This window comes from Setaria viridis, chromosome 7 (assembly GCF_005286985.2).
Source record: "Setaria viridis chromosome 7, Setaria_viridis_v4.0, whole genome shotgun sequence".
NCBI classification, from domain to species: domain Eukaryota; kingdom Viridiplantae; phylum Streptophyta; class Magnoliopsida; order Poales; family Poaceae; genus Setaria; species Setaria viridis.
This window is the reverse complement of record NC_048269.2, coordinates 16453290-16468382: the sequence shown is the minus strand read 5'-3', so window position 1 is coordinate 16468382 and position 15093 is coordinate 16453290. Positions and strand designations below refer to the sequence as shown.

The 15093-nt window shown below is 42.4% G+C and overlaps 2 protein-coding genes across 3 annotated transcripts; one reads left to right on the top strand and one right to left on the bottom strand.

Annotated features, from left to right (window-relative positions):
• The first annotated feature begins 4847 nt into the window (after nt 1–4847).
• On the top strand, nt 4848–6618 carry LOC117865848 (large ribosomal subunit protein eL43z). The gene is made up of 5 exons (XM_034750090.2): nt 4848–4968; nt 5711–5750; nt 5833–5921; nt 6185–6267; nt 6353–6618. The coding sequence occupies exons 1-5, from the start codon at nt 4966–4968 to the stop codon at nt 6414–6416; spliced, it is 279 nt and encodes a 92-aa protein (XP_034605981.1). The 5' UTR covers nt 4848–4965; the 3' UTR covers nt 6417–6618.
• Nucleotides 6619–7455: 837 nt separating this feature from the next.
• On the bottom strand, nt 7456–11913 carry LOC117865847 (uncharacterized). Of its 2 annotated transcripts, none has more exons than XM_034750088.2 (8): nt 11518–11913; nt 11222–11266; nt 10627–10741; nt 9686–9746; nt 9555–9603; nt 8901–8998; nt 8290–8428; nt 7456–7765 (listed from the first exon to the last, which is right to left on the bottom strand). In XM_034750088.2, exons 1-8 carry the CDS (start codon nt 11848–11850, stop codon nt 7619–7621), a joined length of 987 nt encoding a protein of 328 aa, XP_034605979.1. In that variant the 5' UTR covers nt 11851–11913; the 3' UTR covers nt 7456–7618. The 2 variants fall into 2 exon arrangements, with proteins under 2 accessions (XP_034605979.1, XP_034605978.1); XM_034750087.2 differs by having other exon boundaries at nt 9686–9752; nt 11518–11911.
• Nucleotides 11914–15093: the final 3180 nt, after the last annotated feature.

Genomic DNA, 15093 nt, shown 5'->3' with positions numbered 1-15093 from the left:
CGAAGGTATATGAAAGCTGTAAATATTTAATTGAATATATGACTTAGCTTGAGTCGAATCGGAGAGTTGGCGTGTCGTCCTTACGTTCGGGCTTAGACACTGTCGGGCGCCATTTTGGTTATCATGGTCGGCGGATAGTAGTTGGCACAGCAAAATGGATCGGGACTCGATCGCCCCGACTGATACGCCGGGCTCCAGGCATCAAAGAGGTCGGCGGTGTGTTGGCGATACGGGCTGTAGGAGCAGCAAGTCGGGCTGCTATATGGTTGCGAATGCTATCTGCCATCCCATCGATGCTGCCTACGAGCGCATGGGGCGTGCACGGGTTCTAACCCTCAGAATCCGTTCTTCGGTGCTCGGCAAGTCGTCCATATGGAGGGTAATTAATGCATGTCGCATGTTATAGAGAAAACATATTAGAATAATTCTTACCAAGGAGAAATTTAGAAAGGACAGATTAGATCGGATATTGAAGGATGAAACCGAAAGAATCTTCTCTGTACGTCTACTGACGTGTGTTGCTCATGCATGCTATCCGTCCTGCATGCACGTGTACTCCAACAACAATCATCACGGCGGCTGCCTACCTCATGCCGTCGTACTCCTCAAATCGGCCAGGGCCCCTCGACGAGCATGCATGCGCCGATGCGGCGACGCCAGGAGGGTTATCGACCAGGGACACATAGTTCTCACGATCGGATCGGAAATGAAAGACGGTTTCGGATTAGTAAATTGAAAAACAAATCGATCTGATATATGAATGTTAGGAACGTCTCACCTGTGACGTCGTTGACTTCTGCCATCAAGCTCGCTTGCGAGAATCCTGCGATTACCCCTACTTGACGCGCCAACTATCGTATTTAGTAACCTGGCAGTCCACCAGGATGTTATCCAAGTGGTAGATTTGTAGATAGAGAGGATTGCGAGATCAAGAACTCGAAGGTAATCACGAGAACACAAAGGTTTAGATAGGTTCGGGCCTCCGGAAAGTAATACCCTATGTTCTGTGTTTTGCTGGTTTGTATTACTTTGCGCGGGTGCGAAGAATAGATTGGATGCTCTTGGGAGGCGCGCTTAGCCGCCTTATATAGGCTGACGACCTAGGGTTACAAGTCGGTTTGAATCTAATCTAGTCGGTTGTTATATGGAAGCAACCCGAGTCGGATGACAACAAGTATCCCGCAATATCCGGGCTGATCTGAAATGCTCGACCTCCTTGACTTGCGCTCCAAGTATCTTCACATGCTTAGCCCGCATGTTCTGATCGAGCGGGCCCACTTGCTAGGGCTAGCTAGTATCCTGGTCGGTGGGGGCCCATGGGGTACCCATATCCCTCACTCTTATATATTTTGTGACCTAATTTTGATAAGTTGGCACAATATAAAAATTTAATGCTTGTTTTCCAATGAAGCGTGTACAACATGGAGGTAGAAATAGCTTTTGACTAATAGTTTATAAGATTTCCTATCAGGAATTATACCTCCTTTGTTTCAACTTTAAGTGGCTAGCACCGGCAACCTTCGCATGATCTGCCACTATGCCAGAAACGATTTGTTATGATACTAGCATAGAAAGTGGCTAGCATAGGAAGCGGATCATGTTATGATGCATGATTGTAATCATGGTGAAATGGTGATCGATCGGATGCACAGGAAGTAGATGACGAATTTGATGTTGATATGGAGGACCTGTTGCATAGCATTGAACCGGAAGTATTGCTAGGGAGTGCTAAATGATTAGAGAACTTCGAGACAATAAAGAAGCATCTATGCTGGCGGTAGGTTTAAGCCGCCCGCCAACGTGGATGTATATATGCTAGCGACTGTATTAAGACACCCACCAGCACAAATGAGGATTTGTGTTGGACCTTTTTTCTGCTAGCACGAATCTTTTCTAGCATAGTGTGCATACAGTGATATATAGTGCCTACACTAGCACCTAAAACTTTCTTTGCAACTATCACAAGAAACTTCATGTCTGTGGTGAGTGGTTACATCGTCAATCTCAAAATATGTCAATCTAGTTCTAGTGGGCATCAATAGGAGTAGATGTGCATCTACATCAACATCTACATCTATATTGATATTTATCAATCTATATATATCAATATTGACCTACCTATCTATATTGATATTTATTTATCTATCTCTGGACATCATGTTAATAGGACATCATGTTAATAGAAGCGTAATTAAGTAAAACATCTAGCCATCTATCAAGTGAGATAAAATTTCGATGGTGATGATTTAAATAAGAAAATAGATATAGAAAGAAAACTATTGATTTTATTTCCATACATATACCTCATGTCCACACCCATTGCAACTACATCATTCATGGCATGCCCATAAGCCCCTGCACTAGAACAAAAATCCGATCAAGTTCAAAAGGTGTTTCTATTTTGTCACCCAAAAGAAAAATATATATTTCCTTTAATTGTAAGATATCGAATCATTCAAAAAGTTAATGAAGTAAATCTGTGAAGAAAGTTGAGTTAACAAGGGTTGATTCAACAGATCTCACACAAAAAAGTTTAACACATTAAATATTGAATCAACAATTTGTAAAAAAAAAGTTGAGCCGTGAAAGAGTCTCTAGCTTAGTAGTTAGATCACCTGAGTAGCATCCAACATGTCTGGGTTTGACTCCTCACGGGAGCGAATTAAACGGACCTGAAATAAATAAATTATACAAAAAATAGGTTGGGTCTTCCTTGTTGACTTCGGTCAAGAAAAAGTTGAGCCAACAAGAAAATAATATTCAATCAACATTTCCTGTAAGTATGTATATTGAATCAACGAATTTGGAGTTAAAAAATATTGAACCAAAAAAAATAGGAATGGAAAGGAACATTCAAAAAGGAAAATATGTGGAGTAATGGCCCAAAAATGAAAATGGTGTGAGGAAATATCTAAAGATATAACTTGACCACTACTTGGCTAAATAATGCTGCACCACCAAATATAGCAAAAATCAGTGCACCACCAGTTAGCCAAGTAGTGATCACTCCCAAAAGAAAATATATATATATATATATATATTCCTATAATTGTTAGATGTTTGATCACTCAATAAGCCGACAAGAAATTGTTGATTCAACACATCTCTTATAAATGAACTCGTTAAAACGTTCACTCCAGTGGCGGAGCTTGAAGGAAAATTTAGAGGGGGCATACATAATTTAGGGAGTCCAGGGGTGGCCATTTGATGAAGGTTTATGAGCAAAATTACCTAAACACTGTAGCATTCAGTGGAGATTACACTGTAGCAATTAGCATTTCCTGTAAATATGTTGGTCCGATGAATTTGGTAAATAAAAAAGTTTGAGTCCACAAAAAATAGAGATGGAACGGAACATCCTAAAAATAAAAAGATGTGGTAAGTAGTAGGCCAAAAAGGAAAGAATTGGAAGGAAATTGTCCAAAAATAGAATTGACCACTACTTATACAAACAATGGTGCACCACCATATAGAAAAGTCCGATGCACCAAAAATTGGCTAAGTAGTGGTCACTCCAAAAAGAAAATTATATATTCATATAATTGTAAAATATTGAATCACTCAAAAAGTCGATAAGAAAGTGTTAGTTCAACAAATCTCACGTAAAAAGGTTTAGCTCATTAAAATGTTGAGCCAACAATTTTTTTTAAAAAAGTTGAGTCAACAAGAAAATGATATCCAACCAACAGTTCCTACAAATATGTTGGATCAATGAATTTGATAGGTAAAAAATGTCAAGTCCACAAGAATGTAGAGATGAAAAAGGAACAACCTAAAAAATAAAAGATAAAGAAAGTAGGGGTTGTTTCATAGAGCTCCACAACTCGATTCTACGGCAAGCTCCCAAGTCCCTGGGGAAGTGATTGCACGGTGAATCAAGAAGCTGTTTGTAAAACATTTGGCAAGATACCTAGAAATGATTCTTGATGAAGATGGGTGAGGCTGGCAGCCCCTACACGCCCCCTCCCCCTGCCACTGGTTGGGCTTCTATCCAATGATTAAGTGTGTGTGTGTGTGTTTTTTTTTTGGGGGGGGCGCGGAGGGGCGGGGTTTAAGGACGAATTGAACATAGAGCAGTAACTTATTCAGAAGATGGCTTCCATACCAACATGCATAGGGCTATTGATGGTATGAGCGAACTCATGATGGTGGAGCTGGCGGACTTGCATTATATGTGCAATGGGAATGCAATTAAGGTTGGTGGTATGTATGGATCCTGGAACATTTTGAAGCATTGACGAACTAGAGGAGAAAGGAGTATGAAGATGGTGACATGGTACTTTGGACAACACCATGTTGTCCTTTAATATTTTCTTACACTTAGATTCAACAATATGCAAATTTTGTATTAATATTTTGGATCAGCCACTATTGTAGCAACCCTTGTATGTGCCGGTGAGAGACCCAGTGATGGACCTACTACCACAGGGCTGATACGAATGAGGGTACATTATTCGTGCCGCTGCCAAAACCCACATGAATAACTTACCATTGTGGTCCGCGTGGCGTGTAGGTTAGCAGAGAAGCTTGGGGTGGTGGTGTGTGTGTGTGTGGGGGGGGGGGGGGGGTTTGGGCGGATTTGGAAGGAAGTTGGTTGGGCCGTCTGATTTTTCTTCCCTCTCTTCTCTATTTTTTTTTTCGTTTCAACATTGACGGCTGACGCTGCTGCTGGCTGGAGGCGTGCCTTGTTTTTTTTTTTGAGAACGTGCTCGATGTGCCATGTGTGCCAGTGGAAGGCCCAAACGCAGCCCAATTAAATTTGAGGGACCAAGGCCTAAGTCTATTTTTGGCTCGGCCCATAGAAGGAAAATAACAGCAGAGGGCCCGACCCATACTTCCGCGAAACCCTAGCACCGCTATATAACTTGGCTCCCGTGCCAACCTCGCAGCCCTCCCCGCACCCGCTCCGCCGCCGCAGCCGCCGTCGCTACAGCCGCGCACCTCGCTTCCTCTACCGTCGCCGAGATGGTACGCCGCTTCTCCTCTTCCTCCCGATCTCCCCGTGCCGAAGATTTGTACCTTTTGTGGATTTGGCTGCGCACTGATGATGCGTCCTGGGCGCTTGTTAGGATGTGTCGCGCGAGATCTTAGTGTTAGAACTTTATCCAGCTCCAATTTGTTACGCGCTCGCCTAGGCTCCATAGTTTAATTTTGGGATAGGTGCGTGGCTTGATTTTTTCCAGGGATCATGTTTGGAGCAGTCTTGATTTTCCATTCCTCTTGGATCTTGCAGGTCTTAAGTGTGTCTAAATAGGTCTCGAGTCCTTCGGAGTATGGGAAAGTATTTGAGGTGGCAGAATCACTGGAAGTCTTTAATAAAAGATTTTTTTATGTTATCTTATTTATCGTAAAAATCTGGATGCTTCAATATGGTGTTATCAACTTAGATGCTTAGAAATATCTTATTTGGTAGATTAGAAAGTCTAACGGATCAAACTTTAGAGGCAGGGCATTTTTTCCTCTTGAGTGGAATGTTTAATAATCACTAGTTACACTTAATGACATTTCAGTGGTACAACTTGGAATCATTTTTTGTTCTTGTTGCATGTCAACCTACCTGAGTGTGTGCTACCCTTTATATTGATACTAGTCCAATATGTTAGTCTTGAAACTGCGTTAGTACTTAGTCTTTATGCCTGTACCAGTTATATTGCATTGAACAATTTTAGTAAGCAGCTGTATGATTTGTTGTTTTTCAATTCCTATGCAGACGAAGCGCACCAAGAAGGCTGGAATTGTTGGCAAATATGGTATGTTCTTAAAAAATAAGGCATGCTTCCCAGTTTTTGCGTCTTGGATATGAAGTTAACCTTGCAAATTACAATGTTGTAGGAACTAGGTATGGTGCTAGCTTGCGTAAGCAAATCAAGAAGATGGAGGTGTCTCAGCACTCCAAGTACTTCTGCGAGTTCTGCGGGAAGGTGAGTCTTCTGTTAGATGGCCTACATTCAAGTTTGCTGTTTTTGATCTATGTTAACTGCATTCTGTCTTTTCGTTGCAACTGCTAGACGGTTATGAACTATCGACTGTATGCTGATTATTGCTGCATGAAAGCAACTAGTCTTAAATATATTTCTTTGACAATTTTGTTTGTTTATTATTGTCATATTTGAATGGTTTATAAGATATAGATGTGAAGAATGACATATTTCCGTAATACCACCGCTGTTGTGTTTCTTTCCAGTTCGCCGTGAAGAGGAAGGCGGTTGGAATTTGGGGATGCAAGGACTGCGGGAAGGTCAAGGCTGGTGGTGCTTATACCATGAAGTAATTCTTTGCTGACTTGCTCCTTGACATCCAAGACCATAAATTGTTAAAAGTATACTTATAATTCTGTTATGTATGTTTGCAGCACTGCTAGTGCAGTCACTGTCAGGAGCACAATCCGTCGCTTGAGGGAGCAGACTGAAGCCTGATCTCTTCATATCAGGCATCCTGGGGTTCTCTAGTTGAATCACTGTAGGCTGTTTGGCCGAGAACATGCTCCAGTATTTTTGGTTTATGCTTTAGGATCCTAAAATTGTGATGCTAAGATTTTGTACTTGGTTGCTGTTATGACAAGTGATCTCTGATGTTATTGCCCACCTTATTGGTGTCAAATTTCCTCGTGGTTTTTTCTGTGGCGGCTGCTTCCATGGTTTGATATTCCTTTTCCCTCCGTTCCCAAGCAACTCATGGTGTTGAAACTGCACCCATTGTGCTGTGTTTTCTCAGTCACATTGGTCTGGTGGTTCTTTTGCTTAGATCCTGTCACGAAGTACGCCTCTTTGTAACAGCAGCATTCTATTGCAAGTGTGTCAGATCAATGCATTCTACAACACCTGGGCTCAAGCACCATTGAAACTATTTCAGACTGTTTGGCAACACATCCTTAAAGTGCCTTAAACTTTAGTACCTATCACATCACATCGGATGTTTGGATACTAATTAGGAGTATTAAATATGGTATATTTACAAAACTAATTGCACAAATAGAGTCTAATTCGCGAGATGAATCTATTAAGCCTAATTAGTTCATGATTTGATAATATGATGCTACAGTAACCATTTGCTAATGATGGATTATTAGGCTTAATAGATTCATCTCGTGAATTAGTATAGTGGTTCTGCAGTTAGTTTTATAATTAGCTCATGTTTAGTCCTAATTAGCGTATGAACATCCGATGTGACCCTCCTAAAGTCAACTAAAGCTCAGTCCCTCGTCAACTGCTCAACTATCAAATGATCTGTTTGGGCCAGAGCACTATTTCAACAGCGCATGACCTTGAGACGTAGCTTTCGGCCAGCCCGGTGTGGAGTTCAGTGTTTTGGGAAGAACCAAGGTGTGTGTACAAGGACCTTGGCCACGAATCTGTTGATTGGGGGCCTAGCTGTTCCATTCTCAGATTCTGGCATTCTGAGCGTTCCGTTCTGCATTCTGACGCTACGCTTTACGTCCAGCTCACCAGCTAACAATGAAAGGATAAACTCTACTTTATTCCAATTGAACAATAATACTGGAAGCAGTTTCCGAGCACTAGCTACAAACTCCCTACCAACAGATGCCCAACAAAAAGAATCAACAAGAATCAGGGCTACAAAATGTCGAACACAGCTGTTGGACTGAAAATTATTTTAGTCATGGCGTGAGTTTCTCTAACCACGTCAAGATTATTTCAGCTCCTTTCTCCCACGAGCAATCTAACATCATATCGTGAGCTACACCTTCCACACATACTGGTTGAACACCATAAAATCTTGAAGTTTCAGAAAGTCCTTCAGAATCCTAATTTAAGGAAACAAAGTTATTAATGATGGGAGGGAACAAGTTGCTTCTCTTGTATGCTAAAATGGTGTGCAAAACATTCAAGTCACTGATGATCAAAAGAAATAGGTGTATGAACGTGTGCATTATAAGTTGGAGGCAAGTCAATAGAAGGATTAGTTACATGGTAAAACTTGTTGCTGCAGTACTAAAAAGTTCCTTCCAGTTCCTTCTTTATCAAATTTACAATGTGGATACTTTGTACCGCTACTCTTTGAAGAGCATTTTTCGAACAATACTACTGTTATTTTTTTTATCAGCAGAACTGTGGGAAAAATGTAAATGATCAATCTCACAGACCACAATAATATGTATAGTTGTTGGTTTGTTGATATTGCAAAATCCTAGGCATTTGTCGGTGTAATGCAGTTATATGGATACTATTATTAAAATAAGGTCTATCAAAATGCTACAGAAATGAAGATTTTAGAAGCAAGATATTGCATCATACTATGCATTTAAGAGGTGGAGGAAGGTTCACTCACAACAATAAAATCATTGCTTGCGCCCATGACAAGAATTTCTGTTGTATTATCTGGTACAGAAGGAACAGGAAGTGCTGCATTTAGCTTCCTTAAGTCGAACAGTGGCAATTTTGAGCTCTCCTTCATTAGTGCTTGGTACCTTCAAGATAGTGATGCAGATATTATGTTGTGATTGGAAAAAAACATTAACAATTCAAACCATAAATGTGTCAATGACGACCTCATATGAAAATCTTTGATTTGGGGAAGCTTAGATGAAAGAGGATGACAGAAGGTGAAGCACATGCAAATTCCAATCAGAATGAAGAGAAAATAAAGTGTGAGCACCACACTACTACTATGATTACCATTACTACTATGACTGCTACTCTGAAAAAGCATGAATTGATGCCAACAAAAATATCTTATAGGTTACAAAATTGGCTCATCCCTATGAGATATTGGCTCAAGGAAGCAGCTATACCAGAGACATTGTTGAATAAATCACTAGCTAATAGATTCAGAAACAGAAAGTTCTAAGGCACCATGGGTGCCAAGTTCATGATGTCACCATACAACATTTTCAAAAGATTATATTTGAACGCAAAAGGAACTGTCATAGATCTCATTACCTTAACACAAGTTCATCATCCATTTGTGGGGAGAAAAATGTTTCCTTACAGAGGGGCAATGAATTTGCATATGCTTTTGCAGCCAAGCTGAGTGTCACCTGATAGGAAAATTATTGAAAATTTACAGATGGTCACCAATTACATAACTAAGCTGATACAAAATGATATTAATAGAAACCTCGCAAAAATACATAATAAGAGAAACACGATGGTTTCTATTATGGTACATGTGCATAACATCATATCAAGTACGCAGTTCAGTTTATAGTGACCTTAGTGATGTCAGTAGCAATCTGTTGTCTATGAACAAAACAATTATCAACATGGACACGCAAAATAGTGAGGCATAAGGAAATAATATCACCAAATATAGGGTTGGATAATTCAGAAAAGTTAAATGTTAAATAACAACTCAAGATAGAATGGAGAAAATCCAAGGAATATGACTTGCTTCTAGATTGGTAAATAAATGAGCACTTCTTTGTAATGGAGATTGCTGGTGTATTTAGGTCTAAAACACAGCATAGATGTTTGAACAATTTGTTGATACTAGACAAAACATTTACGAAACTAGGTTAGCTCAACAGATTCCAACACATCCAAGTGAATAGTGATAAATCTCAACAGAAAGTGTAATAATGCAGATCCATTTACCTTGACCGCAGCAACTGGTTTAGTCAAAAGGTAACGCCATACCAACCCACTGTATATAAATGATAGAAATGAGTTGCATTCTGATAAGTGAATAAAGATTGTAAATATGCAATTGATGACTTGAGAAATACCTGTTTCCAGAGGGAGGCACAGAACATACAAGGACAGCACCAGCAAGCTTTGGATGAAGTTCTGAACCTAGAATCAAGAAAGTTACATAGGATATTCTTTGAAATAAAACTAAGGGATCATCATTTATACTTTGGTTTTCAAATATTCTGAATTTAAGTGATACACTTAACAGTTGATAAGAAGTAAAATAGATTCTACACTTCTACCTAACCTAACTATATCAATGAGCAATTTTAATTTTGAAACAGGGCACTTAATTAATATGTTATGTTTTATAGGCACCTAGCCTAGCATTTAAACACATATCAAGACAAGTCATGATGTTGGGATATTGACGTAATGTGTAAGAGGACTAAAGAGGATTTCTAGAAATGCTCAAGGAAGTATCTGATTTTATCCTGTTTGAATTCTCTTGTTATGTAGGGAGAATTGACAGATGCGCAATTAGTGTAGAATCATAGATGTGTTACATTTGTATAATTGTAATATTGTATAACCTCTGGGTTACAAATTCTCATACCTAATTGGAGTACCTGTCAAAAACTATGATTCCTATTCAGCTTAGCATGGGTGAAATATATCAAATGACCACTTAGACAAAACAACTCAGACTCGTATGTAAAAAGGTGAAACTAGGCAAACAGAAGCTTGAGATCCTCTGGAAAATCAATCTAGTTGTTTGTCTCCCTATTTAACTGATTTATAATGTCAAGATAAAATCTGCCAAGTATGCTGAAGTGTCTCCAATTAGCTTTCTGTTTTTACTCCAAATGTAAGTATGCAAGAAATCCATTTGGAGAAACAATTTAAATGTAGCCTTAGCATGTCTATGTAGCTGAAACTTTTAAGCCTCTGAATGATACAAAATCAGTTAAGATGGAGAAACATCCAAAGAATTGCCATCAACAAGAAAAATGAATGTGAGTTTGAAGGAGCCTACCTTGCAAGCATGATATATATTGCTGCACAATCAAACCTCCAAATGAATGTCCAATTAGTACAGGTGGTGAGGGGATCTCCTTCTGGATGAAATCAGCGATATCGCCAGTATGCGTCTACTGCAAGTCAATCACATATTGGCCTAACTCTAGTAAGAAATGAAATGGGCCAGTTCTACAGCACGAAGTAAAGTATTATAGTGAAATTTTTGGCTTAAACATATTAATTCCTCATGTGACGGCACTTGAAACTTTGATCATGGTACATGTTTGATATCTCTCAGTGTATTACTTCAAACAAAACATTTAACGTGTTCAATAGGTAAAGACATATACTCCCTCCATTTCAAATTGTAGGTCGTTTTGGCTTTTCTAGGTTCATAGGTGTTTGTATAAACACCTATGAACCTAGAAAAGCCAAAACGACCTATAATTTGAGTACTTAATATATTGCATGTAATGTTACCCCATCATACATCTGTCACACATTAACAGTAAGACGAGTAGCAGTAAGAATGGACCGACTGAACAGCATCAAGTAACCTAGAACAATTGAGATTGCTTTGAATGTACTCCACTTCTGCTTAGACTAATTACCTCGAGTGTGCCTGCTACTGCCTCCTGTGGAACACTACTTTCACCCTGCAAAAGTCCCGAACTAAGTCACGGAAGCTGTTAATGTCAAATGCCCTACAAACAGATACTGGCAATCAGGCAATGCAACAACCAACTGTTCAGTTGAAGTGTACTGAATCATATATCTAAGATGAAATGCAAGACATGTAGACCCATCCACAGGCTGGAATTTGTAGTCATTGCATTGCCCTGAATCACCAATGACAATGACACTACCTACTGAAGCATTTCGACAAACATCGCGCGCGATTATGTACCTGCGCGCGGAGACTGAGGGCGTAGCAGGGGAACCCGGCCCGCGAGAAGAAGGGAAGCCAGTGCTCGGCCCAGCACCAGGCCGCGTGGAAGCTCCCGTGCACGAACACCAGCGGCGGGCGCTCTCCGGGCGCCGGCGGGGGCTGGGCGATGACCTCGAGGTCGAGGCCGCACGGCAGGCGGTGGAAGCGGCGGGACTGGCCCTCCTGGAGCGCGTAGGCGCACGCGGCGCGGAGGAAGGGCCTAGTCTTCATCCTCCTCCTCGTCCACGTCCGTGCTGGCGCCGGCGGTGAGGAAGGGAGGAAAGGCGGAGCGGCGAGGGTGGCGGTGGCCATGGGTGGCCGTTGGAGAATGGGGATGGGGATGGATGCGAGCGTGACGGCTTGGAGCTTTTCGTTAACAGCGGATAATCGGATAAGGTCCTCGCTAAAACTAAATTTAGCACCAGAGTTCAGCTTGCGAAAATTTAATTTGTTAAATTTAGTCCATATCAGTTCGAAAATATGATAGCTAAAGTATATAAAATGTCACTTTTATCTTTGTTCTCTCCTTCATTAAAATTGGAGTATTTTGATCTTTTCATTAAAATTGGAGTATTTTGATCTTTTTCTAAACTGCTAGTTTTCATTAGCATCCATTAGTTCTCCTCTACCAGCTAATGATTTTACAACTTTTTAGGGAGGGCAGCAGTTATGGTGCTCCACGGGTTCGTGTACTCCTATACTCCCATTAAAAAAAACCACCACTAGATGCACATGAAAAATTGCAAAAAAAAGTATGGATGGATACTACAAACAAGCATCTACCATCATGCAAATTTTGAGTTGCAATGGATACTTGTGCTAGGAGAAAAAAAAAAGTGAAACCAGTTTTTAAACAGTAGCGGATTTCGGGTTTCAGAAAAACAGTGCAACCCGCACTATTCATAGGCTCATTTCTCTTTTTTTTTGTTTCTCCTTGAACAAAATTTTGTTCAACACCAAATTTTGCATAAACATAGATCCTTGCATCATCTATGCATCTATATTTTTGGTTAATTTTTCCATGCACCATTTTGCAGTAATTTTCTTTGGGAGTACGGGAGCACCTAAAGGTGCTGGAGCACCAGAACTGCTCTCGGGCTGGAGTTTTAATCCTCCATTTAGTGAATTAATGCTAAACTTTAGTACTTCGTATATTAGCACTTGGCTGGATCTAAGGTCACGAGCTCACGTCATGACCATCGGTGTCACCACCACTGCTACGTGTTTGTGTCTGAGTTGAGGTATTTGGGAGTCAATCCCAATTATCGAGAAAAGCTAATAATGAACAACGGAGTGTTTTATGGCTACTCAGCACCTGAATGTCCGAGCGCTGCTCGTCCAATTCGCATCATGATTGAAGCTTTTGCCCTTTCCTTAGCTGTAGCGAGGATCTAGGATGGTTCAGGGCCGGGTGAAGCTAGCTGTAATTTGATCCTGGTGAACTGTTTATACACGCTAGATTAAGGTCTACTCCCTCTCTTTCCAAAATAAATGATCTTTCCGGGTTCAAATTTTATCCCACAAAAGTGCATTTACACGTTTTAGACTAATTTAAGTAAGACCCACATGTTAACTTTGTCAGCGCTCGCATGACAATGGGTACCTGAAATCTAATAGGTTTTTACTTTATTATTAGAGTAAATTTTTCGATAATGCTATAATACAAGTGTCTGGACGAGAGTAAAAATATCGGACAGATGTCGACGGATCCGAAACTTCTTCTGATACAATTAGCAGCGAGTTCACGTCCAGTCGTTCTTATCCCTGCTCGTTGACTCCCACCCATTCCAACACAGCCACCAAGCAACCAACCAAATCCTCTCTTCTTTCTCCCTGCTTGCTGAGTGCTGCAACCTGCAAGACAGTAGCCAATGGAGCTCGAGCTTCAACCACTCATTTATCTCTCCTGGCTCTCTCCCTTACTTCCAATCCAGATAAGCTCTTGCCTGAGCTGCGGTGGTGTGGCCCCTCTGCACACGACCCTCATCCAAGCAAGGTCGCCGATGGTGACGATAAGATCCCCATACGAGGCAGAGTTCTAGCTCGGCAATGGTGGCGGCCTATGCGATCTGCGGTGAGCGATGTAGTGGCGCCGCCGGCAATGGGCTTGGCCGCCTGAGGAGCTCCACGAGGAAGGGTGCCGAGCGCCGCTCTCCCGCGGCAAGGGGGAGCCGCGCCGGCCGCCGCAATCCTCCTCCTCCTTCACTGTTTCCTAACGTCAGATCTCGCTGTGCCGTGCTCCTCGTGCCAGGGTTTGCTGCATGTTGCAAGCGTATGTTTCAAGTGCTTCAGATGTTTCAGAAGAATGTTGCAAGTGCTTTATGTGGATGTTGCAAAGTAGATCTAAATGTTGTGATGTTGCATATGTTTCACACACATGTTGCAAGTATTTTATCTGGATGTTGCATTTTCAATGAGAGATTTGAATGTTCCATGCAATATGAAATAGATGTTGCGGCGGTTTTTTTCCTCATCATCAACAAATAGCTAATAATTTTTTTCCACATATTTTGTGATGTTGCAAAAAGTGATTTTCTATGTTGCAAACATTTATTTTCTATGTTGCAGACGTTATTTTTTGATGTCCGGGCACTAGCAACGCCCTAAATTTTTCTACCCATAAATCTGTAGATCTATTAATGAAAAAAATATACTTTTTAGGTTTGCATGCATGGGTCTGGTAGATAGTCCCTACTGGAAACCTTGGCTTTAGTCTTGGTTGGCAGGGGCCAAATTTCTCTAAAAACCATTCGGGATACGAGATGAGGGGGGGGGGGGGTCTTTAGTCCTGGTTCATTCAACCAGGACTAAAGACCTGGTTGGTAAAACCAACCGGGACTAAAAGGTTTCAGAAAAAATAAAAAAACCCCACCCTACACGCGCCTTGACCACGTCACCACTCGCCCGTGGCTCGCCCCGCCGCCCGCTGCTTGCCCGGCCACCGCCGCCACCACCACGTCCGCCGCCACCACACCGCCCGTTGCTTGCCATGCCACCCGCAGCCACCACGCCGCCACCGCCATGCCCGCCGCCACCACACTACCCGCTGCTCACCCGACCCGCCGTTGCCGCCACCACCTGTGTAAAACAAAAGAGGGAGAGGGAGGGAGATGGGGGGACAGGGAGAGAGAGGGGGCCAGCACTCCCGCCGCTGCAGCCTGCTGCCTCGCCGCCACCGCTACCACCACGCCCGCCGCCACCATGCCACCCGCTGCTCACCCGGCCCGCCACCGCCACCACCACCTGTGCAAAAAAAAGAGGGAGATGGGGGAAGGGGGAGAGAGGGGGCAAGCACTCCCGCCGCCATTGGACGCTGCTCCCCCGTGCGCCACTGCGTTGCCCTGCACCTCGCCCCGCTGCTCGCCCCTCATTGCCAGTGAGGGGCAAGCGGAGGGGGAAGTAGAGGGGCAGCAGAGGGGGAGGCCAGGGGCGGGAGAGGAAGGGGGAGGGGGCGGCGGCGCTGGGAGGGAGGGGGAGGACTGGGGAGGGGTTGGGAGAGGAAGGGAGTGGGAGGCCGAGGGCGGGAGAGGAGGGGGAGGGGGTGGCGGCGCCAGG

What these genes read in the sequence shown, in the direction of transcription:
- LOC117865848 (XM_034750090.2), top strand. An exon ending in TGGAATTGTTGGCAAATATG is followed by an intron (nt 5,751 to 5,832) that starts GTATGTTCTTAA and finishes ACAATGTTGTAG; the next exon opens with GAACTAGGTATGGTGCTAGC. An exon ending in GGTGGTGCTTATACCATGAA is followed by an intron (nt 6,268 to 6,352) that starts GTAATTCTTTGC and finishes GTATGTTTGCAG; the next exon opens with CACTGCTAGTGCAGTCACTG.
- LOC117865847 (XM_034750087.2), bottom strand. Translation starts at nt 11,850, where the DNA reads ATGGCCACCGCCACCCTCGCCGCTCCGCCTTTCCTCCCTTCCTCACCG. An exon ending in GTGCCTCCCTCTGGAAACAG is followed by an intron (nt 9,604 to 9,685) that starts GTATTTCTCAAG and finishes ATTTATATACAG; the next exon opens with TGGGTTGGTATGGCGTTACC. An exon ending in AACCAGTTGCTGCGGTCAAG is followed by an intron (nt 8,999 to 9,554) that starts GTAAATGGATCT and finishes TTTTCCTATCAG; the next exon opens with GTGACACTCAGCTTGGCTGC.